Source organism: Pseudonaja textilis, chromosome 8 (assembly GCF_049901715.1).
Source record: "Pseudonaja textilis isolate UNSWEBS1 chromosome 8, rPseTex1.2, whole genome shotgun sequence".
NCBI classification, from domain to species: domain Eukaryota; kingdom Metazoa; phylum Chordata; class Lepidosauria; order Squamata; family Elapidae; genus Pseudonaja; species Pseudonaja textilis.
Window position 1 is genome coordinate 23490384 of NC_141997.1, and position 26638 is coordinate 23517021.

General features: G+C 33.9%; 1 protein-coding gene across 2 annotated transcripts in view; it reads left to right on the forward strand.

Moving 5' to 3' along the window:
* Positions 1-26400, forward strand: part of SLC5A7 (solute carrier family 5 member 7) — a 28535-nt gene extending 2135 nt beyond the window's left edge. For both annotated transcript variants that reach the window (XM_026707415.2, XM_087938524.1), the window contains exons 3-9: positions 6479-6592; positions 7498-7653; positions 12172-12320; positions 16564-16707; positions 17854-18007; positions 18789-19006; positions 20321-26400. In XM_026707415.2, coding sequence (XP_026563200.1) covers positions 6479-6592; positions 7498-7653; positions 12172-12320; positions 16564-16707; positions 17854-18007; positions 18789-19006; positions 20321-20941 — 1556 coding nt within the window. In that variant the 3' untranslated portion in view covers positions 20942-26400. The remainder of the gene's footprint in view (positions 1-6478; positions 6593-7497; positions 7654-12171; positions 12321-16563; positions 16708-17853; positions 18008-18788; positions 19007-20320) is intronic.
* Positions 26401-26638: the final 238 nt, after the last annotated feature.

Consider the following 26638-nt stretch of genomic DNA (forward strand, 5'->3'; position numbering starts at 1 on the left):
TTTTGGTAAAATTGAAAGAAAGTAAGATAAACAAAAAAAAAGTCATAGCTATTTGCATAATGAGCACAACGGGAAATATAATGCATCAATACCAATTTAGTCCTATCCAGACACCTATTCATTTCAACACAATTACATGAAAAATGTACTGAAACTTCTTCGTCATGATCTAGCCAGATCACTTTGGAACATGGTGATTCCCAAATTAAATATTTGTAGTTAAGCCACCATAAGTACAAATGGAGAAGAATCTTGAAAATGTTTCATCAGAAGTTATTATTCTATGTAATGGATTTTTTATAAGTAGAATTGGCCTGATTATCTACATAAGAGTTCCCCCTTAATGTTATTTTCACAGATATCAGAAATGGTGGACCATGAAGTCTCTATTTTATCCAAATATTTGTAATCCATAATGCCAAATGACGAGTCATGGTGCACTAAATGCACTGAAATATATAAAAAGACTATGACAGTGTTACTGTCACATAAGAATTGTATAAAATTCAATGAGATATGAAATGATTCCAATCCAACAAAAGGATTTGTCTTTTAAATGGCTTAATGTTTTTTCAAGAAAAAAATCACCCAAGTCCCCAATTTTATATATATATTTATTTATCTTTGAGTTTTTAATGCTTTGCCTTAATTTTTCAAAATCACATTATTTGGGTTTTATTTTTAATTGAAAAATTAATTTCAATATTATATCAGTACCTGTAATTTTGATGACATTCTGTTACAGGCAGGTGTACAAATTTATAATAAGGAAAATATTTAATTCAATCATTAAGTAAAATCCTGTGCTTTCACAAAATCAAATTCTGTTGCAAGAATCCATAGTTCTGTTAAGACAAATAAATAAATATGCACTACAACTGGACTGGATTGCTATTTTCCACTCATTCAGAGACACAACTGCCATCACTTTTCAGTGCTGTGTTCTGAAGCCATATGGACTAAGGAAAATTATTTAGTAGATTATCAGTCCTATAAGTATTTGTAGCCCTTCACTGTAATTCACTGTAATTCCACAATTATTTTTGACTTGGAAATATTAAAATATATAAGATAGCCATTTGAATGGTAAAATTGCATTTAATTTTGTCAATAAACTGAATACTAGTCCTGAGAACAATCAGAATTTTGCAGCTTGTTTTGCTCAGAAGACTGCCAACTGTCTAAGATTATCTACATTAATATTTAAAATGGGAAAATAAATTCTTCAATTAATAAATGGTAAAAATAAGATTTTTTTAAATGAATGTATTAGTTCACAAAAGACACAGTTAACAAGAAATTACAGAGACCAATTTAGAAACACTGAGCAATAAAAGGAAAATAAAATAAGTAATACTGTATTTCTATTTTCCTATTTTTATAGATGTGTATATGTGTGTGTCTATGTATGTATGTTAATATTTGATTTCATTCTAATATTATGGAATTATATTGATATGAAAAATACACACCTGGTTTTACTCTGTGCCTTCAGCTTCTCTTTAAATAGTTGTTTTCTAATTGTCCTGAAATTAGGACAATTAAATCTGTAATCTATATTAAGCAATTAATATAACAGATAAGTTTAATTTTTCCCTTAATTTCTCTTTGTTTTCCTATTTAACTCTACCATTATGAATGTTATTCATGTTTTGCCTGCATTTTTAAATTTTATTTCAAAATAACTTTCATTTTTTTATAAATATATATATAAAAAAGAACCGGTTATAGTACTATTACTAAAACTAAAATCAAAACTCTCTGTTCATCACAACTAAAACTAGTCACAAAAGGGTGGGGAAAGACTTTTTGGTACCTTTTCTACCATAAGCTTATGAAAAATATTCCATCCATCAAGGTCCAAAGGATGGGAACTAACATGACATGTACAGTTTGTTAATGTATGACTGAAATAATTATATGAGATATAACATTAATATATGAATGAAACAATTATAACAGCACTTTTGAAAATTGAAAATTTATATGAGGCTCTCCTTCATATAAATACCCAATAGTGTATTGAGTTGTAAAGGCATGGAGTATAAGATTGGGGTGACAGATGTAAAACAAGGATATGAATGAATAATATAACCTTTTAGTGCTACATGATGTGCTATTTAATTGTTTTTTTATTTTTATTTTAAATGAGGATTTCTTTTATAGTGTTGATATCTTGGATTTCACTATTTATTCTTTGCCCAGAAAATGTTGGGAACAGAGAGTTTAAAAACATAATAAATAAGTCATCCACAATTTATTGGAAGAGAATGGATTCCAGAATAAAGTATTTGAGTAATAATTTGTTCAGGGGAACAGTGATGTGGAAATACTCTGTTTGATGTGTATGTTTTTTAAAGGAATCTATACTAATAGGAACTAAACTTGGATTGGAGTATAGAATTTTTTTCTTTGGTGATATCAATTACAATTACAATTGCAGGATTTTTCTATTTCACTTTCCTACATAATATTTTCCCATCCTATTATGAAGTTCCAACTAAGTGTACTAAATTATAATCACACTACAGGTACTCCTCAGGTTAGGATGGTAATTGGGACTATCAGTAAGGAATGTGATTGGAAACCCACGTGTGTCAGTATCATTTAGCAATGGAAATCCAGCAGTTCCCATTGCTATCGTTAACTAAATATGACCAATCATTAGATAAGGACTTTCCCCAATCTAAATTACTTCTGGATTGGTCCTTCCCAACCTCGATAAGACAAAGGACTGCCTCCTCTTCAATTGTCCTCATCTACCCAGCTGGAGTGTGATGTTTCACAAGGTTAGAATGCCGGGCTTCCAATCAGCAGCTTGCGTTCAAGACCCAGCCCTGCCGCAGGGCAGGGTGAGCTCCTATCACATGCTCCAGCTCCTGCTGACTCACAAATTCAAAAGCAGTGACCACAAGCAGATTAATGGGTACCACTTTGGTGAATAACTTCATCGGGACACAACTGGGCATCCTCCAGGCAACAGTGTTGTAACTGTTAAATATTTTCATCACATAAGTAAAAAAAATATCCACCTATCTTCCCCTCCCCAGTAACTCTGTCTTCTCAGTTACCTCACATTCGGTCACCTTTGCTGGCCTTACTGCTGTGTGCTTACTGGCCCTAACTGCCCCGCAGGGCTTCAAGCAGGATTCTATGGTAATGGTGCTGAGGCTGCTGATGGCGCTAGGGCTCTAGTTCATTCCTAGTACCACTACTGTTGCTAAGGAGTGCTACTGTACCAGGCAGCAAAGGACCAGAGATTGGGGAGGAATAGAGAGGTGGGGAGAGCTGAAGCAACCCTTTGGTTGTAAGTGTGGGTTGGCTTCTAAACACCTGTATTTTGATCACAAGATTTCATGGGCACTGCAATGGCCATAACTTAGGAGACTGGATGTAAATATCATTGATACTGCACTGCCATAACTTTGAATGGTCACTGAATAAATGGTCATAATTTGAGGACAATCTCTATAGGGTTTTTTTTTCTATATTATTCTTGGTTTGTGTATGGAAAGTGCTACTTTGGCTAGGACAGGACCGCAGTATGGATAATATAAGGTCTGCTGCAGAAGCCAGCAATACCACCTGAATGTGCCAGACCATATCCATGTCTCTTGTTACAGCAATTGTTTGCATAGCTATCATGCAGTTAAAATTCTATTAGCTGTCATTGGCTTTTCAGAGCCATTCCATTCCGTGTTCTTTCCACTATGATTCTATAATGCCAAATTATGCCATCAACACAAGCAGAATAAACAATAGGACTTTTGTCTTCATTCAATAGTCATAGCTTCCTAATATACTTTGTTTCTATTTCTGTTTCTTGGGAAGATTTTTCTCTTTAACCAAGCCTTTCCCTTTGAATTAGTTAGCAGCAAGTTTCAATTATTTGTTATCTGCATTGTTGGTTAAATTTATTTATTTTTTTAAATCTGGCTTGAAAGCTTCCATTTAAAAAAAGGAGGGATATAAATTAATATTGTTGTTAGTATATTTATATCCTCATCTATTAACAGCTAGAAGATTACATGCCACTAATTTTACAATATCCTATTCCTTTGGTAAGAAGTAATATCAGAATAATATCTTTTTTTTTCATTTCTGTTACTTATATATAGGCCAGAGTGCTTTATAATACCCCCTTTTATCTGTATAGGGGGTATTATTCATCATTAGGCATAGGAATTAGGTAATGTTTTATATTTAGACAATAGATTAACCTCCACTATGATCCTCGGAAACCATTCCAATAAATAATACCATTTATATTATTTTTACCTGTATTATGGAGATTTTATTGAGATTTATTGCTTGCTATCCCAATGGGGAGGGTTTTTTCTTATTTTTAAATCTATTTTAAATTTTCCCCAACCTAGTACCATTCAGGTTCAGAATTATGAGGCTGATTGGGGCACATTTATTAAATATTAAAGTCTGTTATGAAAAAAATGCCTCTTTTATCAGCTAGCTAACTTGGGCATAGGAGAAGTGATCTGGACTGGATTAAGGGAACTTAATCAGACTTTAATTTGAGTTTCTGTGTGGGTTAACCTTTGGTACAATTGAGGGTCAGTTTTTCCAGGGATCAAGAAAAAACTAAGGCTAAGTAATGCAGCCTTATGAATTACACTGAGTCAGTTTGCTCAAAACCATATTTCCAATCGAAGTAAGTTATTAAGTGGAATACCATACATAGAGACAGAAATGAAGAAGGAAGAGAGTCAGAGAATGCCAAACGGATTGTTGCCCATAGAAATACATCCTCGAGTTACGGCCACAATTGAGCCCAAAATTTATGTTGCTAAGCGAACCATTTGTTAAGTGAGCTTGTCCCATTTTATAACTTTTCTTGCCGCATTTGTTTAGCTAATCACTGCAGTTGTAAAATTAGTAACACCATTGTTAAGTGAATCTGGTTTCCCTATTGACTTTGTTTGTCAAAAGGTCACAAAAGGGGATCCCATGACCCCGGGACACTGCAACTGTCATAAATATGAACCAGTTGCTAATGTAAATCATGTGATAATGGGGGTACTGCAATGTTGCTAAGTGTGAAAATTGTTCATAAGATATTTTTTTCAGTGCCTTTGCAACTTTGAACAGTCACAAAGTGAATCATTGTAAGTCAAGGACTGCCTGTACAGAAATTTCACCTGGAATATCTATACAGGTAGTCCTCGACTTACAACAGTGAATTTAGTGACTTTCAAAGTTACAGGGGCATTGGAAGAAAAACTGTTTTAAGTCAATGGAGAAGTCAGATTGACTTAAACAACCATGTTACTAACTTAACAACTGTAGAGATTCACTTAACAACTATAGCAAGAAAAATTATAAAATGAGGCAAAACTCACTTAACAAATTTTTCACTTAGCAGCAGAAATTTTGGTCCAATTTTGGTCATAAATGAGGATTACCTGTACTCTTTTGGAAACCAGAGACGGCTCATTACTAGATGATGATACCAGTCTGCATTCTCCTTGGGCCCAACTAGCAATTTCAATCCAAGAATGGGAGACCCTATTATTCAACAACTTTATACTATTGATAATGTTGGATGTCTTCAGAAGATCACAAGGCCAATGATGGCCATTACTTGTGAATTTATTTATTAATTGATTTGATTTGATTTGATTTGTCAATCGCTTACAAGGTACAGGTATTAGAATAAACATAGTTTTGAATACATGAGATGGATACTTATAAGAAAAATAAAAAGAAATAATAGGACAGGGATGGTAGGCACGATTGGTGTGCTTATGCATGCCCCCTACAGGCTTCTTAGGAAGGGGGTGAGGTCAATAGTAGACAGTCTAAGGTTAAAGTTTTTGGGGTTTGGGGAAGAAACTACAGAGTCAGGTAGAGTATTCCAAACATTGACCACATTGATCACAATCATTAGTAGGGATCCATGATGTATTTCTTAGTTCTTAAAATATTTTTAAAAGTCAACCTGTAGGAGACATAATCACCGCTATTATAATGCAGAATTTTACTAAATGTCTGAACATTTTCTCAGCTTGACTAATAATACATATCTTTGTGAGCTGCGCTAGAGTGCTCAGTATGATGGTGATGCTACTGAGAATCACTTAACTAGGCACTCAGAAAAGAGCTACTTAACAGTGCTTCACTGCCATTTCTTCTGTGAGTGAAGATGAGACTTTTGTGGAAATGCACAGGGTAAGCAAAGACCAAGAACATTTAGGCTAGTATTTAGAGGTATGTGTATATGCCAGTTAAATTTTACTTTTATTTCTTTCTCTCTTTCCCATCACTTATTTAAATAGACTAAACCTACTAATTTTTCATATATACGTAATTTAAATTTGCAAATTACATGCATTCAAGTAGATCTTTAGATGAGATGTGATTCTGTGCAATTTTCTTCATTATATTATTTTTGCTGCACAAATCAAGTATTTAGTTTTGCTTTGTCCATCCATTATGTAATGGGTGTTGTTCACTTCTTCCACAGCCACCTGGGTTGGAGGCGGTTATATAAATGGAACAGCTGAAGCAGTGTATACTCCAGATTATGGACTTGCCTGGGCTCAGGCACCCATTGGGTATTCGCTTAGCCTAGTTGTAGGTAAGCTAGAAACAAAGCAGAAGAAAAATATATTGTTAAATTGTTAAAATGACAAAGTTAAAGCTGAAGTCAATATACTATGAATATCTGTTTCTGTATTTCTTTTTCATTGTAAATGAATTTGGGGAGGATAGGTGGAGCCAGTACTACAGAACTATGTTCATCTATCTTGTAACAAGATATTAAGTACAAAATTGTCAAAGTCTGGTATTTGGTGATTTCTGTGGCCAGTTTTTTAAAATGTATGAGAAATACATACATCCTCTCAATATTGAGTGGCATCTAGAATTAGTCATTGTTAGATTAAACTATTTACTAAACAAGTGAAAAGTGATGGAAATTAAGTCCTGTTGATTTTTATGAATCATAGAATCAAAAACTTGGGACAATTTAGGCCATTGTCCAACTTCCTGTTCAGGGCAGGAGTACAAATTAAAGCATTTAAGCATATGGGAATACAACCTTTGCTTTAATATACCCAACCCAGTATTGTAACTAATTAGTTTTCACTGCTGAGTTTTTCCTCAGTTGAGATAACTGTTCTACTACATATGACTAACTAAAGGAGTTGCACACATTAAGTCTGTGTCCAAGTGATAATTTTTATTCTTTTACTGAAAGACCTAATACTGATTATACTATTCCACTAGTTATTGCATTATCAATCAGTAATAGGAACAACTATAAGAACTTCAATTCCATTACTATATAGCCACTTTGACAATCATTGAAAAGAAAGACTTATTGGACTATTATATTGTGGAAAATTATTTAGATATCAGTTACGTCTCTCATAAGCAGACAGATATTACTGATAAAACCAAACATCCTCCATTTTTGCATCTGGCTACTTGACCCAGAAAAATAATTAGAATCCAAACTTTTTTTTTTTATGAATCTTTTAGGTGGCTTGTTTTTTGCCAAGCCCATGCGTTCCAAAGGGTATGTGACAATGTTGGATCCATTTCAGCAAATTTATGGAAAACGGATGGGAGGGCTTATCTTCATACCTGCCCTGATGGGAGAAATGTTCTGGGCAGCAGCCATCTTTTCTGCACTAGGTGAGGTGTTTATTTTGTAAACAAATTGATTGTATAAAATCAGTCTGAATAAGGATGAAATATGCAAATTGATAAAAATGTTCTTTTAAACAAATGCTAAAAAACAAGCCTTCCCAAAATTAAATGATAACTATAGTGTGGTAGTAATAATCAGAACACTGATACTAAAATACTGTGTAGAAAAGCCAGGTGTTCTCTTTTTTATAGTAATATTTGAAGAGAGTAATCATAAGGATTTAACTGTACAATTGGATTTAAGGAAATTTTGAGTGGGGATGGCACAATTCAAAATGTAATTTTAAACATTTAAAACATTTGGCCTATGTAGTGAATACCTTAATATTTGAAAGTCTAAGTATTATACTTGTGTATGTATCATACATATATATGCTGTTTAGTTGCAACATCGAGGATTGTGCATGCTAAGCTTTTACATTATCACTGCAAACTTGCATATCCATTTAAATGTGGATATTTTATAAATGAGTAATTTTATGAAGACATAAAATTGAATAATTTTATTTATTTATCCATTTAGATTGTATAAGATCATTCTACTCACAATTTATGACTCTAGGTGAACTACACCAGTACAAATAAAATACAATAAAAGTCAAAAATAAATACAGTACAAAACACAATCAATTTAGAGACAAAGCTGGGTATTACAAAACACTTTTATAGCAGAATGGTTCATCTACTATCCTGATATAATAGTAGAGATATCACTTTAGTTTTCATTCAGGTTGGCAACTAATAACAATATATGCCTTTGAATATTGATTAAACCAATATAAATGTTAATTTATGATCTATAGCCTGTTAAGTCATATGTCATGTCTTTAAACTATTCTAAAAGCAAAGGGAGCTGGAATGAACAAAACTTCAAGGGAAGGTATTCCACCACCCAAAAGTCATATAGAGAAGGACTTTACTCATATGCTAGATAAATAAATTCCTGATTGCAAGATCATTTTCAGAAAAATCTAAAGATGTCAATGAAGGTATCCAGTTAATCAAGTAGAGTTGTCTATTGAGTCATGGCAACTGGACTTAAGTCCAGTTGTCATGACTCAACTTCCAAACCTATCTAAAGATTTAATGCCCATCAATTAAGTTGTTCATAAGACAGAAAGTCTCTAAGATGACTAAGTATGGCTTTAAAGGCAAACCCCAACATGAAGCTCTAAAGAAACCCACTTCCTACCTTGAATGAGCAATTTGAAATCCACAGCTGACAGATTATTTTCCCTGATATTTATTTACTTACTTGTTTAATGGTTATACTGCTAACTATAAATGACAATTTTTCAATTTCAAATAAATGTAAAATTGATAAGCTAAAAGTGGTTAAAATACCACTTCAGCAAGCGTCATTAATGACTGATATTACTGAGTATTTATATTATTAAAAGCTTACAAGAAAAAATGTGCTTTAAAGGATTTTTAAATAGCTAATAAAGATGTAAGGCACTTCCATTCTGTAGGAAATACAATCCAAAAATATGCAAAGGCTTGATCCTGTTGCTTCCTATAGTATTTTAAAAGGATCTGTATAAACCTAATTATGAAAGTCTGCCCCATATAATAAAAAGACCACATTTTTAAGGCTGTTATCTTTTAGAAATGGATTCAGCTGGCATATCAACAAAAGCTGATAAAAGGCACTCGGGGCTATTTCCTCAATCTATGAAGATCAAGAAAGGTTGGCTCCAGACGCTTGCCTTTAAACTATGATGTGCTCTTTTTAGGAGAGTGTAATCCCATTCTGAATATACACATTTACCATGATTTTGGAAGTCTGGCCACTCACAATGAGCACCTCCACCCTGTCTGGATTTTATTTCAGTGTATTATCCCTCTTCCAGTTGATTACTGACTTCAGGCGGACATTGAAGGAATATATACTAAAATATCCTAAATTTCCTAAAATATCACAGAGAAATTCATTTGGGTTTTCAATACATCAGCATACTGCTCAGCAAAAAAAAAAAATCATAATCTTTCCCAATGTTTTCAAGTAGGAGACAGAGTGGAGTTCTGAGCAAAATGATATAATAGTTCTTGTTTCAAGGAACAAATATCTACAAATGATATCATCTGAAATATAACTGAAAGATAGAAATGGAAAACCTGTACAACCATGCCTTCTGTTCCCAGATTTCTCTAGTGATCTAGAAGAATTCCTTCAAATTCCTCTTCTCATAATCTAGGCTGAAATCAGTTAATTCATAGCACAAGAATCTAAGAACTCTGATTAACTGTATGTATTAGGAAATAGATTAAGATCATAGCACAAGAATTCTAGTGATAACTTTCAAACAAAACAGATATATATCAACAGCCTATGGTAGAGAAACTCTTGCCCTTTTCTCCAAGCTTTTTTATACAGCTTTTATAAAAGGGACAAGGCTTGCCTTTCCTGTAAAAAGTGAGACAATTTGTACCTGCTCTTTATTTCAGTAGCCATTACTCCTTTTTATCAGGATCAGCACGAGAAATCACTCTTTTACCATGTAAATAATACTGAAAGCCACTAAGCAAGTCCAGGAGTATCAAGAAAACCATGCAACCTCTGTCAGTGTCCAAACAAAAATCATTCTTCAAGCCAACTTAAAGTCATCTCAACCCCATAGGTCAACCAGAAATGGGTCAGGAAAATCTTTCCTGCAGAATTATCTGCAGGTAAGAAGCTGCCACCATTGTCTCAATCGTCCTAAATAATCATCTTAAATAAGAAGGGTTAAATTTGCCCTATAATTCCTTAACTCCAAGGTATCTGGAATGGGCTTCTCAAATGAAGTTTAAGAAACAAGCCTGCCTCCTTTAGGGGGCCATTTATCATAAGGCATCTGTAATATCCTTCCAGTTACAACTGACAATGCAAAATATCACAAATTAAAGCTTATATATTCTAACAATGCAAGATAAGTTATTAAATATCATTAACTGTTTTCAAGGTGGCATCCAGATTGCCAAAAGTCTGAGGTACACATACTTAATATGTATCACTTTTCTGGAATATTTTATTTTGAACTGTATTTATTAGGAGAAAGATCAGGTTCTTTAGAGGGCTGGAAACTTTCTAAAAGCTGATACAGCTATCAGAACATAAAATAGCCCTTAAAGTTATAATATTTCTTTCCTAATAATGACTTGACAATTTTCTATACCAATCTACTATCGCCACCACTACTGTGATTGCTACCAAAGGTTCCTGGGCCCTCATTTCAAACTCACTTTATCAACTCAATTTAATATAATAATTGGTCTTTATTTTCCTGTTGTACATCTTGATTTGGAACAATATACAAAATTATATAATAAATAAATCATGTAAGTGTGGGTAGGGAATCCATCTGATAAATCTCTGAACTGTCCTTTGCAATTTTTGTCATCTAACAACCAATCACTATGTATATAGAGTGGGTTGCCCATGATATGTTTTAAAATAAATAAAATAATCAGCCTTACTTCCAGCTGTGTCTTGATTATCTGGAAAGCAACAGGGAGGTTTTTAACTATAATTTTATTGCAAGTGCTCCAGAAACCATGAATAAACTACATGCTGAGGTGATGGAAACTTGAGTGGCTTAAACAATTTTCAGGGAATTTAAAATGCAAGATTTTTTTAATACAATTTGCTGTATGTGAAAGCTTTCTGTTGTGTTTCACATTGTGGAAGCAGACATTGTAAAAACCTGTTATGCTCACAAAAGGACAACTTATAATATAAGAACTATGATTTTACTGTTTTAGATGCTGGGGAATGGGTGCCACTTATATGCACATTGAGTCAGGACCAAGGACAGCAACACATTCAAGCATAAGCACTATGCTTTGTCCATGAAACTTTGGATATTAACAGGATCATTTATATAGTTAGGTAACATTATCGGGGTGTATCCACATGTTCATTTCAAATGTGCTGAGCAAACCCTACAACTCTCATAATTAACTTTAGAAACAATGGCTAGACTAGAGTAATATATTTCAGTGTAATCTACCAGCATAACAATTATATTCTTCCAGTTTGTTGCTACAGAATTTCATTCAGCACTTCTTAATTTCTTTACCTATTTCTTTTCTCAAGCGTCACTGCATATGTTGCATTTCTTACGCTGGTATCATTTCACATAGTTTACTATGCTGAGCACTGCATTCTCATTCTCTCTGTGTGTCTCTCTCCCTCTCTCTCCCTCCCTCCCTCTCCCTCCCTCCCTCCCTCCCTCCCTCTCTCTTTCCCAGATATCTTTTTACTGATATTTAATTTAGAATATGATGAGCTTCATTAGATCCTTGAGAAGATACTATACAGATCGGACTATATAAATTTTCTGCAAGAAAAGTATTGTCAATCCTTTCCTTCCCCCCCCCCCACCCCCCATGAAACTATAATCTTGTTTTAGAAACAGAGACAAAAAGGTAGAAAAATGAACCTTTCAATCACATTGAAACACTCTGGAAAGTACATAAATTGTTAGCAGACATTTAAATTATTTCTCTGCCTTGTTACAGGTGCCACCATAAGTGTGATCATTGACATCAACATAAGCCTTTCAGTTATTATTTCTGCCTCCATTGCAACCCTGTACACCTTAGTGGGAGGACTTTATTCAGTAGCCTACACTGATGTGGTACAGCTGTTCTGCATTTTCTTAGGACTGGTGAGTTTTTTGCGTTTACTTTTCCATATATCATACCAAGGTGATTGTATTTTATACCAAGCAGAGGAAGAAGTTGCTTCATGTCAATACAGATTACAAGAACATGCTGATTAATGTGTGGAAGAAAGGGAATATTAAGAGTTTATATTACTCTTGTCTTAACTATTGTTTCAGAATAAGCATCATAATTATAAATTGTGATTTAATATAAATCACAATTATAATGATAATTGTGATTTATATTAAAAAGGTATCAAATCTGAACATTGATTGAAATCAGTGGTGGTATTCTACTGGTTTGGTGAACTGGTAGTAAAAAATAGCTACTGGTTCTGCTAAACCAGTATTTCTTTTTTTTCCCTCTGACAATCAGTGGTTCCAGGGGTGGGATTCATTTTTTTTTACTACCGGTTCTGTGGGTGTGGCTTGGTGGGCATGGCAGGGGAAGGATACTGTAAAATCTCCAGTCAGAGGGAGTATTTGTTGGTTCTCTGAACTACTCAAAATTTCCGCTACTGGTTCTCCAGAACTGGACAGAACCTGCTGAATACCACCTCTGAGTTGTTCTGACAATCAGCTGTTCTGGGATTCCCGTCGCTGTCTTACTTCTTTGCCCAGGAGACTTCCCTGAACCCCAGGAGGCAAAAAAACGGAATGTTGGAGGGGGTGCTGCAAAAAAAGCCATGCCCACCCAGTCACATGACCATGCCCACCTAGCCACTCCCACCTAGACATGCCCACAGTACCAGTAGTAAAAATATTTGCATCCCACCCCTGATTGAAATCAATTGAAGAATTGCTGATGTATTGCAAGATTGTAGATAGTGAGAGAAGTTGATTTGTATCCAAGAGAAGAAGATATGAAAAATGGCAAGGGAGGATGATGGCATAATCATGGTTTTTGATTTGCAAGTGCCTTTGAACATCTACTGTATCCAGGATACAAGAACAGAATCTGATTGGGCTGTCAGTTGAGTTAAATCCTTCACTTCTGGCCACAGTATCTTTTCTGAGGGCACCATTTTTAGTGCGTAACAGGCATGTGATAACTACAGTTCTGCTCTCCAAACTTTGCTACTGCTTCTCCCTCTGTTCTTCCCTCCATTGTTTACACATTTAATATAGGAAGAGAATGCTTTCATTTAGCTCACGACCAGAATTTTCTCCCTTCCACTCCATTGTATCCAGATTATGTCAGTAGGAAAAACTGAAAGCAAAATCCCAACCCCTCATTTAAATTTTGCCTATTCCAGTAAAACATACCTTCAGTACTCCCTCTCTTTGTGCACACAGAGGCAAAAAGGTATCTACTTTCCACGGAGAAAAGATACCCTTCTTTGATGCAGAAGAAGGCATTGTGATGGAGGAAACCTTTGTTTGCCTTTGTTTATAGAAAATATATGCAAAGAAATAGTGTTCTCTGCCTACGTTTGCACAAAAAAGGCAGAGATCCCTATCAGAGAATATACCTCTTCCAGAAAATAAAATAAATTTTATTTATTTATTTAATTTATTAAGAAGATTTGCCTGGCCACCCAACTTAGTTGCAGTGACTTTGGATGACTTACAGAAGTAAAACCCCAAATACAAAACTCAATAAACCCTCAGGTGGCAGCAATCATTCCCCCAATATTGGCAGAATTGACACATTTTATTTCTTTATATCTTACATTTTCTTTTATTTATCCCATCCCTCCTTCAATTTCTCTTCCCTATGCTAGAAAAGACTTGTCTTCAACTTTAAATACATTGTCTGATCTTAACCTTATAGTTATCTGTTGCCTTATGGATCAGATTTAAATGTGACTGATCACATGTTTAAGAAGGCCTTTCAATAATAATATCAGATAGTCAGCATCCACTTAGCATCTATGTTAATTATATCCTGAGAAGAATTCTTGGATCCAGTAGAATATATATAGTTCAGATCACTCTGCTAAACAAATAATTCCTTCAACACTGTCCAACTATTTACAAAATCTGCACTACTGATACTGTTAATCTTCTCATCACTCCTTATCACCCACCCCCTCCCACTTGTGACTGTATGACTGTAACTTTGTCATTTGTATCCTTATGATTTATATTAACTGTTTCCTAGTATGATTGATTGCTTATTGTACCCTATGACTATTATTAAGTGTTGTAGCTTATGATTCTTGACTCTTGATGAATGTATCTTTTCTTTTATGTACACTGAGAGCATTTGCACCAAGACAAATTCCTTGTGTGCCCAACCACACTTGGCCAATAACGAATTCTATTCTATTTTATTCAGATATGAATTGTGGAGACCTTGGTGTTCTCTGAGCTTGGTATCTTGCTTGCAGTTGTTTCATTACTATAAAATATTTTCCAACAAACTAAATGCCCATGCAAAACTTTATTTAAAAGTGTCTGATTATTCCAATACTATAGCACACAACACAAGCTATGAAAAGGATACATTAAAAACCATACATCAAAAACATGTTAGAAACAACAAACTATTACAACCAGGTGGCATTATGGTAGTTCACAAACTAACTAAAACCCCTCAAACTATCTTAAGTAAACCAAAGGCCCAGTAGTCCAAGAACAAAAGAAACAGGATTCATCTACAACATAAAGTGTAAAGTCTGTAACTGCCATTATATAGGACAGACAGACAGAAGACTGGCAGAGCGCATCCATGAATACCAACTAGCAAGCAGAAGACACAATGGAAATTCCTTCATTTCACAACACATGGATAGGCTCAACCACAGTTTCAACTGGAAAACTGTGAGGTTCATAGACCAATCTAAATGCAAGAACACTAGGGAATTCCTGGCAGTTTGTCATTCAGACAAATCAGTCATCAATAGACACACAGAGATAAATCAATAGGTACATAGAGATAAATTACATTTACATTCCATTCAAAAAATACAATTAAAAACGCTAAGAAGGATCCTCTGTAGCAGTCTAAACCCGATAAGCAGGGATTAACACGAAACAAACAATCAAGGGGAGGAACCGTCTAAGCAAGAAACTGCCAAGGAAAAAAACCCACACCCCACCAACAATGGTAGCGTAAGCTGTTTATAAACAGGGAACAAAGCTCACCAGCACTGATGATGTTACCTAGTTGAGTGATAAAACATCTGCAAGCAAACAACCAAGTTCAGAGAGTTTCAAAGACTTGACAAAGATGTGAAGTTACAAACATTTACCTATTGTGTTCTTAAAGACTTGCCCAGTCACATCAGTAAGTGCAATGCAATGGAGACTTTCTATGAGGAGTGTGTGCAAGAGAGTATATGTAGACAGATGTCTCTGTTTTCCGCACATACTACTTCCTTTTCATTCTACAGTTCCAACATGCCTGTATACACACACATATGCAGAGCTGAATACTGTTATAAAACTGGAGCTCAGTCTTCTGCTTAAGTAGGTTAAGCTACGTTCACTGATGCTTATTACCAAATAAATACAGCCAAGAGTTCCCAGTCCCAAGAATCAGGATGAGGCCATTGAATTTGTTCTGTAATTCCTAGTATTGTATTTTCCTTTTTTAAATAAGAGGCTATAGATTCATACCTTTTGTTCCTAAAACAGCCATTTTCATTCTCTGATCCAATTCATTCTAGAAATAGAATGTGAATTCAAAATAGAAAATAGAATTCTCCTTTCCTTCACAAGAAGATAATGTGAGCAATATGTTTTCAGGAAAATAATTTCAGTTGCCTACAATTTCTCCCGAGTGATTAAAGGTAATCCAGTTAAAGAGAAAAGGATTGTTTAGGTTTTAGGTTCTGTTCTCTCACTGTCAGACACACACATAGTAGAATCAGAGAAAGGACCTTCTGCTACCAATTTCGAAACTTCCTGCCAAAGAAGATGACTTCAGTTCCATGCCTGTTGTGTTTCAGTCTCAAAGACCTTTAAAAAAGATATGATTCTGATACATAATCTCATTTGTTTGAAGGAGAAAGTTGCAGCCAGTGGGAACAATAAAGTGTTTATTTTCTCTGGATGTGTTTCTTTCCATACATTTTTAATTGGTATATTTTAATCTTTGAATGATCATATTTCCATTTTATAGTATTGTTACCAATCTTCTCTGTTAAGTTTGGTAGAAAGATAAGAAGAAATGTAAATAAAACTATTTTGGTATGTTCTTGCCTGCAAAATGTTTTGCAACTAAGAAATGACAAATGAAAAAGATAAAATGCAGAAATGTTTATGCCATACTATCTGTTTCCTTTTTTTTTTTTTACAGTGGATCAGCATCCCATTTGCCTTGGCCCATCCTGCAGTAACAAACATTGGTTACACAGCTGTGCATGAAGTATATCAAAAACCCTGGCTTGGAACCATTAAATCACCTGACATATGCAAATGGATTGACGATTTCTTCTTACTGGTGAGAAGGTTAAAATAAACCGCTTAAGGTTTATTTTCCAAACCTCTTAAATTACAAATTGTCTAATGCTGGGAGAGACAACCTAGATCCCTCCAGATGTTTTGGAGATCAGCTCCAACCAACAAGGAATTGTGTTGGTTGTAATCCAAAATGATTGAACTGTACAATTATGTGCCCTGGCAAAATAACTTTGAACTATTGGACAAATAACCTTCTAAATTTATCTGTATGCTGAATTACCGTTATATGACATTGTGAAAAAGCAGAAGACCTCTATTGCAAGTGTCTTAGGAAATCTTCTAATAGTGAGTATGATAGGATTCAGTAGATCTGCAAGAGAAGAGTGATTAGATAGATGCATATTTTAAAGATTGGATAAATGTGTTTAGGAAAAAAAACATTTAAAATGTTGAAGTAGGAAGGTATATTTCTGGGTTACAGAGCAGGATAGAAATATGTGAAGGAGCAGGATAGAAATTGGTTTAATATATACAATTCCCAATACAATTTCTGTAACACTTCTGAATTCCTTATGCAAAATTAACATAAAAATGATGCATCAGCAATTGGTTTTTAACCCAGTGAATATTTAAAGACCAACCAGCTTCTCTGTGGATAAACAGTTATTTCTTGAGGTTTGCTGATCATGTCACTGGAGATCCCTTTCTGGAACTATTTTCTGTCCAGAAGAAAAGGAATTAGAGTGTTTCTCAATGACAACTTTAAGATGTCTCAATTTTAATTCCCAGAATTTTGCGAGTAGAAGTCCACACATCTTAAAGTTGCTGAAGTTTAGAAGCACTGAATTAGAGACAAGCTAAGGATGAAGGAATTGTGGAAAAAAAATGTGCAGCAACTTTCTTCTCTCCTGCTGCTTTGTTGAAAAGTAACCCAAAGAATAATGGGATTTAGGGGGAAATCTAGCTTAAAGGGACAACTTTCTTTCTGGCTCAGCTTAAATATCATATTCCAAACTTTGGTCAGGAAGAAAATGTTTAGAGCACTTTTTTTACTGCTGAAGTTATAGGTTTGGCTGCTAGGCAAATAGGTTCAATAAAGGAGCATGTTAGCTAAATGCGTTTTTGCTTGGAATCATGCTATTTGCCAGGAATGAATGACTGTAATGTTATTTATGATTATTTGTAGATGTTAGGAGGAATCCCATGGCAAGCCTATTTCCAGCGAGTCCTTTCTTCTTCATCAGCTATGTATGCACAAATGCTCTCTTTTCTGGCAGCTTTTGGGTGTCTTGTAATGGCAATACCTTCAGTGCTTATTGGTGCCATTGGTGCATCAACAGGTACATCAACTATTTATTATAATAACAAATTAATGGTTCTGAGGGTTCAAGAAATGTGCCTCTACACAATTTGAAAGTGAATATCTAGCAATAAATGAATATCCAGAGTAGAGATGTGTTATCTCAAAGCTGTAGCAACCTTACAATGTTTGCAATGTATCAGTGCTATTTTCATCATTATGGTGTAGTCCCCAGTAGTATTAAAACAAATATGCTATCCCAAACATTTTCAAAGAAGAATAGAATTCAGTTTGGAAAGGCCATTTGGGCAACTGATCTATTTAAATTTTAATTGTATCCATGATGTACTGTATAGTTGACCTTTATGAAACATGAATTAAATGTTTAGCCTAAAGCCTTTTAAAGTCTACTAGATTTCACAACTGCAAATTTGGCATAATGCTAGCCAAATTTGGCATCTAAACCATAAATTTAAAACTTGTGAAGGTATATTTTGTATTTTGATTGTGAATATTGGCAAAGACCACAGAATCTAGCAATTAAATCCAACTTTTTATTTATTTATTTTTTTAAAAAAACCCTGTTTTTAGAATTGGACAGAACAGATACCAGAATTGTAAAGGGAAGAGCTTTATCATGATCCAGCACATTAAATAAACATTCCTGTTAGATACATCTTGTATATCTAAGATTCTTTAATTGCTGGTCATGTTATAGATGTCAGATTGCTTATGAGCCATAACTACTCTGATTATTGATTTCTTTTTTCAGGTACAGGTCTATCCACTAGTACTGTAATTAATGTATGTTTATGTTACAGCTTGGAATCAGACTGAATATGTTGGTGAAGACCCTAAAGCTAAAAATGAAAGTGACATGATATTACCAATTGTCCTTCAACATCTTTGTCCAGTGTACATTTCATTCTTCGGGCTTGGGGCAGTGTCTGCTGCTGTAATGTCTTCTGCTGACTCTTCCATTTTATCAGCAAGTTCTATGTTTGCACGAAATATATACCAGCTTTCATTTCGGCAAACTGTAAGGCTATATTATAAACACAGTATCATTTTGTAATGTTATAAGAGCTGTAGCTGGCAGTTGATACTTTCATGTATATAGGAAGGAAAGAGTACCTTGAATCATTTGGTGTTCAATCTATGACAATCATTGAGAAGTGAAGGAATTATGCTCGCTTGCTTCTGATATTCTCAAACTTCTGGATGTTTTAGAAGCAAAAATCTGCCATAGTTTTTAATCTTCAAAGCTTAAAGGGAAAAAGCAAGCCTATACCTTATACTGAACATGAGCTGCAATCTTATCTCTTAAAATTGATTGATGACTTGAATGTTAATGATTTATACCGGCAGATCTTTTCAATGAATTCTCATTGTACATTTCACGCTGAAAATTGTGAGATAGGCAGATATGCTCCAAAGAAGTGGCCTTTGCCTACTTTATTTAATTATAAGTAACTGAGTAGGCAACTATGAATTAAGTAAAACATAGCCAGGTGAATAACTTGTTAAATAGAAGGAATAATATTGGAATTTAAACTTACAGGATTTTGACTAATGAAAGAGTAGCAAAGTGGAAACTTTGCCACACCTGGATAACTTAAATACAATGTTACCATGTATGAAGATGCAGCATTTAAACAAAATTTTAAAAGTGCCTTTTTGACCTGAATGCGGTTGAAAACAATTCTCCTGCATGTATTCAAAGGAGTTTCCAGTCATTTGGATTTTCTTCTGCTGGTCACATTCACAATCAGAAAAAGCATAGATAATTTTCCCAACAGTTTATAGACTGAAAAAGTTACATATAATATTCTCCTTCCAGGTTGTACAAGCAGAGAATAGTTTGCTATCTTGAGTTTTATATGTATAAAATTCCAGGATATATTACTGTTACTAATAATAATAATTCACACAACACCTACCTATCCTAGGTCCTTGGGAAGGACTTGATAGACAGACAAAAAAGGTCAAATCCATTCTAATCACAATCCAGATGACTGTGCGACCAACAATAATACTGTAATAATATTTTCCTATCTTTCAGGAAAAATTTATTTTATACCAGAATTGATTGAAAGAACAGAACAGAATTGTGAAGGAAAGGGCATTATCATGATTCAGGATATTAAATCATTGTTAATGTTAGATATATCTTATATGTCTAAGTTTCTTTATTTACTGGTTAGGTTATAGATATCCGATTGCTTATGAGCCATAAGTATTCTAATTAACAACATTTTTTATCATTTTGAATTCATATAATTCTGTTGATACCTATGTAGTATATAAATATCTGTAATAGAAAGCAAAATAAAACTGTTCCTATATTTTACAGGCTTCAGACAACGAAATAGTTTGGGTCATGCGAATTACCATTTTTGTATTTGGAGCTGCAGCAACAGTGATGGCTCTGCTAGCTCAAACCATATATGGTCTGTGGTACCTCAGCTCTGACCTGGTTTACATCATCATCTTCCCCCAACTTTTATGTGTTCTTTTTATCAAAGCAACAAATACTTACGGCGCCATTGTAGGATACTTATTAGGACTCCTACTTCGAATTACTGGTGGAGAGCCTTACCTATCCTTACAGCCTTTGATTTTGTATCCTGGTTGGTATCATGATGGTAGCGGATACATCCAGAGATTTCCTTTTAAGACATTAGCTATGCTTACTTCTTTCTTTACAAACATTGCAGTGTCCTATCTAGCAAAATACTTATTTGAAAGTGGCACTTTACCACCCAAACTAGACTTTCTTGATGCTGTTGTTGCAAAGTACAGTAAAGAGAATATGGACAAGGCTACTCTTGTGAAAAGTGACAATATTGTTTTAAATGAATTGGTACCAGTGAACCCTCGACACACTTTGACTCTGAGCTCTACTTTTACAAATAAAGAGGCCTTCAGCGATATGGATTCAAGTCCAGAAGTATCCACGGCAGAGGAGAAATGACAACAGACCAGATGAAGAGAAATACTGCTTTTGCCTCACCCATAGTGCAACAGGGTATGCTGCTATGGGAAATTAAAAGTAGCTTGGGAAGAAATGGATGGAGACCAAAAAAAAAGAAACCCACTACCATGCAGCTCTTTTTGTTTGTGTCTTGAAAGAGGAACAATTTGGAATAAACACTTATACAGTATTATCAAAAACATGTTGGGTAGAATTATAATGTATCTCATTCCACCATGGTATTTGAATGTCAATAAGAGAGAAAATGCAACATCCAGGAAAAGAAACACATTGGTTTCTTTAAAATTTATATCACTAATTTGCACAGCTAGAAGTAATTTGCAAATTCAGAATCCCCATTTTCCCAGTTCTCCTCCATCTGCTAACTGGCAGCTTTTATTCTGCACATCCTGGAACAAGATTGAGCTGCTGAACGTCAGCAGCATTCCCAGAGCTGCACCACTGAAAGTTAACTTCAAGCGTAAACATTTAGTAGTGAACATTTAGTCTTGGGCATTTTAGAAATAAGAAACCAAATGTTGTGTTAAGCTCCTAACATTTTAACATGCACAGTTTAAACAAAGTGTAATAACACAAAAGCCAATATTTAGCACTGCTATTTTAGTGACGTTGTTGGGGAAAAAAATGAGACCATCAACTGCTGTTCTAGTTTATAGTTTGGATGGAAACTTCTGAAATAGAGGAACTCTTGAAATATATAATTAATTTGTGTGGCAAGTTTAATAGGAAAAATTATGTTGATTTTTTTTTAATCAAAAAAAAAATGGTCACAGACATTGTTCCCTTGCCTTCAAAAGTAGGAGGAGAAAGAAGTTCAACATCAGCTAGTGCATCCTGTCTGGTAGTAAGGAAGGAAAGAAACGTATAGATTCTATGATCTCCAGCAATAAATCGTGCTCCTGACATTAATAGATTTAACAAACATGTATATTTTATATTTCTTAAAGTAGAGTCAGCCCCTTGCAATTAATAAATTGAAATATTCTACTAATAACATTTTTCCTTCATGAAAATTAAGGCTTTTCTCTCAGCAGTTACCCCTTTATTAAGCTTGTACAAAATAATAGCCATGATGCAACCATCCTGGTTTTCAAGTAGTTATATCTAGAGCACCCTTGAGGTTTTTTAAAAAATATTCAGTGCTCAAAGTGATCTGGGAAGAAATTAAAAGGGAGTTTTAGCACCTCTCTTCAGCATTTTCTATCATTAAAAGTCATTTTTTTAAAAAGCTAGCTGGTTAATGCTTTCCAAGCATGCTAGTTTTAAATATGCAGAGTTTATTTTATGTATAACACTATTCAAACTTTTGATAACCCTTTTGTCATCTGAAATGATATTTCTTGGCAGCAGTTTAATCACCTGGATTTTCTGATTCTTTTTTTCATTGTGGAACATTGCTAGGTAGCCAACTGCTTGATTAGACTACAAGGTTGACCTTGTGTCAAAATCATAGCTTTGTATAACATCTAACAATGTGGATTCAGTGTGTTTATATGAGTGCCTCACATATAACCTTTTGTAGTCAGTGTCAAAATACGTCTTGGTAAATTGCTATCATGCATGCATTCACCTAATTATATCCATGTTTTGTGCATTATTTCCAAAGCCGTTTTAATTTGCCTTTTGGGAAGGAAGAACACATCCATCCACCAGTATCTAGCTACAGAGGTGGGAAACTATGGCCCTTTTATGACTTGTGGACTCCCAGAATTCCTGAGCCAGCAGGAATTCTAGGAGTTGAAGTCCACAAGTCATAAAAGGGCCATAGTTCCACACCTCTGATCTACAGTGATCAATCAATGCAAAAGTAAAAAATAAAAACCTGCATGGTTGTTGACACTGTCTTTTTTTATTCTCAGATACAATAAAAAAGAGTGAATTGTTATTTTTAATTTGTGTTCCACACTAAATTCTAAAACTATAGTTTTGTATATTGCATGTGCTACTAATGTGCTCAGCCATTATGGAATATTTTCTTGAATAACATTTCCTTTCTCCTCAATAGCAGAGGGAAACAGAGAAATGCTGTCACATTACTGAGATCCAGTACACGCCAAAGATTTTCTTCATTGGCTGACTACATTTATTCCCTCTGCTGCTTTTCCATAACTAGTGACTTTTTTCTGTTCATTGGATGTATCAAGTCATTCTCTCTGCATTATTTTTGCTTCTCTTGTAAACCAATACCAGTGCAGCAAAAATTCTTTGATTTGTAGTAAAGAAATTAGTTTTGGTCAGAATATCATTTTTATTGAAATGTGAATTATACATTAGATAATCCATCAAAAGCTAATTAAATATCTTAATATGTAATATTCTTCTCTCAGCAGTCAAAAAATTTTACAGCAATAATTTGAATTGAGAATTCAATCTGAGAGGAAAAGCTGGAAAGATGGCTTGTATTCTTGAAAGTGAAAATTACTAAGGATAATCAGAAACGTTTTTTGCTATTCACAAATCACTAAATCATCAAAAGAATGATAATTTTCAGTGAGTCATAAAATTAGAGGAGATTCGTGGACTCCATTATTTCCCTAAGCTGCTGCCATTTTTCCATTACTTTCCCGCGGAATGAAGTATTTTCCAAGTGGAGTCTAGATAGAAAATGGCTGGTACTATTATATGAGCATTGCTGAACCACAGCATTAGAGAAACAAAGAGACATCCTACTGGCTCCAGTAGAATTAACATCATAGCAAAATAGGCAGTGCGTGTGTTTAAAAAAAACATAAAAGGAAACCAGATTAATTTTACCCGTAAATTTAAATGCTTAAATTAATCCTAAAATTGTATATGTGTAAATACCCTTGGTGGTCTATTAAAAGGCATTTTAAAATTGAGGGAGGAGAGGGATAGTAAACTAACCAATTACATATTTTGATTAAAATCTGTAAATTTGTGGAAACTACAGTTTAAATTGCTGCTAAAAGAAAAAAATCATCAGGATTTGAATATTTACATTTTTCACCAGTTTTTAAAAGGTTAATTTACAATCAATATGCAAATTTTCTTTAATACTAATCTAATACATATAACAGATAACAAATTCAATTGGCTCTATTTATATTCAATTTTTTTTAAACCTGTAATTTCATTTCTGTCTATGAACTGAATCATTATTGGCCAACTGTGTCCAACAAACATCCTCACCATATGTTCTGTTGGTTTCGAAAAATATAGCCTTATTGCGAAGCTTATCAAATTAAACAAATTATAAATGCCCAGAGATTGCTACAAGCCATGGATTGTTACAAGCCATAGATGGGCATTTCAACATGTTGGTTATGTATTTAACCAGTGAAGCTAGTTAATTGTATTACTTCCACTCCTGTACTGCTGGACATGGGAAAATGGTAGGACAAGAAATAAAATTTATCAAATACTATAGAAGCATGACCTGATTTTACAAAAGAAAAGATGCATGAATCTCTTATTGTATTTCTCTCCTCACTTAAATCAGCTCCAGTAATCTTCCATTAGTTACAGAGGGAGAAATGTAAAATTTCTCTATTTTTATTTTCCTTTACCAAAGCTAATTACATGATTGATATACAGTATACTGTCATGCCTTTTTTAAAATAATATTTATTTTGGATTTTTAAAAAATCAACAATAGTTTTTCAGTGCAACATGTGGGTTATTCCTGACTGTATCCAGTTAACAAAATATTTTTTAGGTGCAAAGGTCAATATTCCAAAGTATTCCTTTCTTTCCCTTTATGTGTGTGTATGTGTGTGTATGTGTGTCGAGATTTCCTGAAGGGTATTTTACAAGCTGTATTGTTACAACTTCTAATATTAATTTATGCAAATATGTATTTCTAGGAGTTAGTAATACTGTATATACATGTTGCTTTTAAATATTTATATTTTGCATCTTGCAGAACCCAAGTAGCACTTCATAGACAACAGCAGTTCCATATTTCATATTTAAGTTTTATGATCATCTTCCTAAATATCATTTTCAGATTTCAAGATAAGAAAGAAGAACATATTGTGAATTCATCACACAATACTGCATTGTAGAATAGGATAAACCAAATTTGTGTATAGAAAGGCTCAATGTTTGAAATGTCCTGACTGATCTCATAAAGGAAATGGTTCAGCATATTATTCACACTTCTCACTTAATATATTTTATCAGCATCTATTATCGCACTAAATATTTTTAGGAGAAACATCTCATCAAAATGACCAAGCAGAATTTTCCATTAAAAAAACACTGCAATCTTTATGATCCTTATTCCATATCTATGATCATTGAAACAATACAAAGAGTCAGAGTCACAGAAACAAAGTAATGTTAAACACTGGGTTATTTTTTCATGTGATGGAAAAGTCTGTAACTTGTGCTGGTAGCTGACCATCATTCTATATCAAGTACGTACATGCTCTCAATTCACCCAGGCATAAAAACTCAGAGGTTTAACAGAAAAACGGAGGGAGCAAACAAAATTCTATTAAGCCTATGAACTTTTTCTATGTTGGCCTTGTACTCTTAAGATTGGATCATGTCCTTAAGCTTTTCATTAGCATTATTTCTATATTTATTGATGAAAAATTGTCATGATTCTGATGTGGCTGTTAATTCTAGCAAAACTGAAAAGCTATTTTTGCTCCAGGACTGCAGTACTTCTTGGTACTTCTGATCCAAACACAAAACAGGTAAAATACTCTATTAAAAGACTTCTTCAGATCAAAATGGCATCAGAAATGAAAATAAGCTGCCATTTGCTTATTTTACTTACCATGAAACTCCAGAATGAGTTCATTGTAGCTGCTCACGGTAGTACAAAACTTGAAGTTCCAAGGCTTTGCTTACTTAACAATAGTAACAGAAGTAGGTAAAATCATCCTGTTGTAACTCCTGTTACATAGCTCCAGTGCTTAGGGAGGTAATTCTAAGTAAGCTTTTAAAAAAATACTTCGTTTCATTAGCGACAAAACTGGTCATTCTTATGTTATGAATATTATGAAGACTGAAATGAATGTAAACTTGAAAGATATTAATCAAATACTTTTAACAGTTTGAATTTTAGTTATTTATTTTCATAGAGTGACCATTAATATTTAATAAAATATTAAAACATTTAATATTTTAAGTCATAGGCGGAAACATGGTCAATTACCTGTTTACACTTTGTGCTGATTTGATCCAGTAAAATGTGTCAGTATATAATTGTAAGTCTGCTATTTAAACAGGGTAATAGTTATAGTTATTATTTATTAATGTATATTACATATAAATATATATTGTCTGTCATAAATATATTTTAAAAATGTTTAACTCAAATAAGGGTTCCGCTGTCAATATCTTGGTTTCTCTCTGCATGTACAGCAGTATATTAATATCCAGAAATTCAGGAAAAAATATCAGATGTTGTCTACTTTGGCTTCATTTTTGTCTAGCTATTTAAAAATATACACATTTATTTTAACATTAAGCAGTGTGCACTGTGTATGATTTCTACAATGCAATACATTGAACTAAATTGCTCTATTGGTAAAAATTTGCAAAGTTATTAGGACGTGATTATTGCTAATTTTTCAGAATGTATCCCAAATAGGTCTCACAACTTACAACAGATATTTCATTTCAAAAAGAGAACCCCCTAAAATTACCATCTTCATCAAGATTATTTTGTAAGCTTACAGAATCCAGTAAAATATCTTAGGT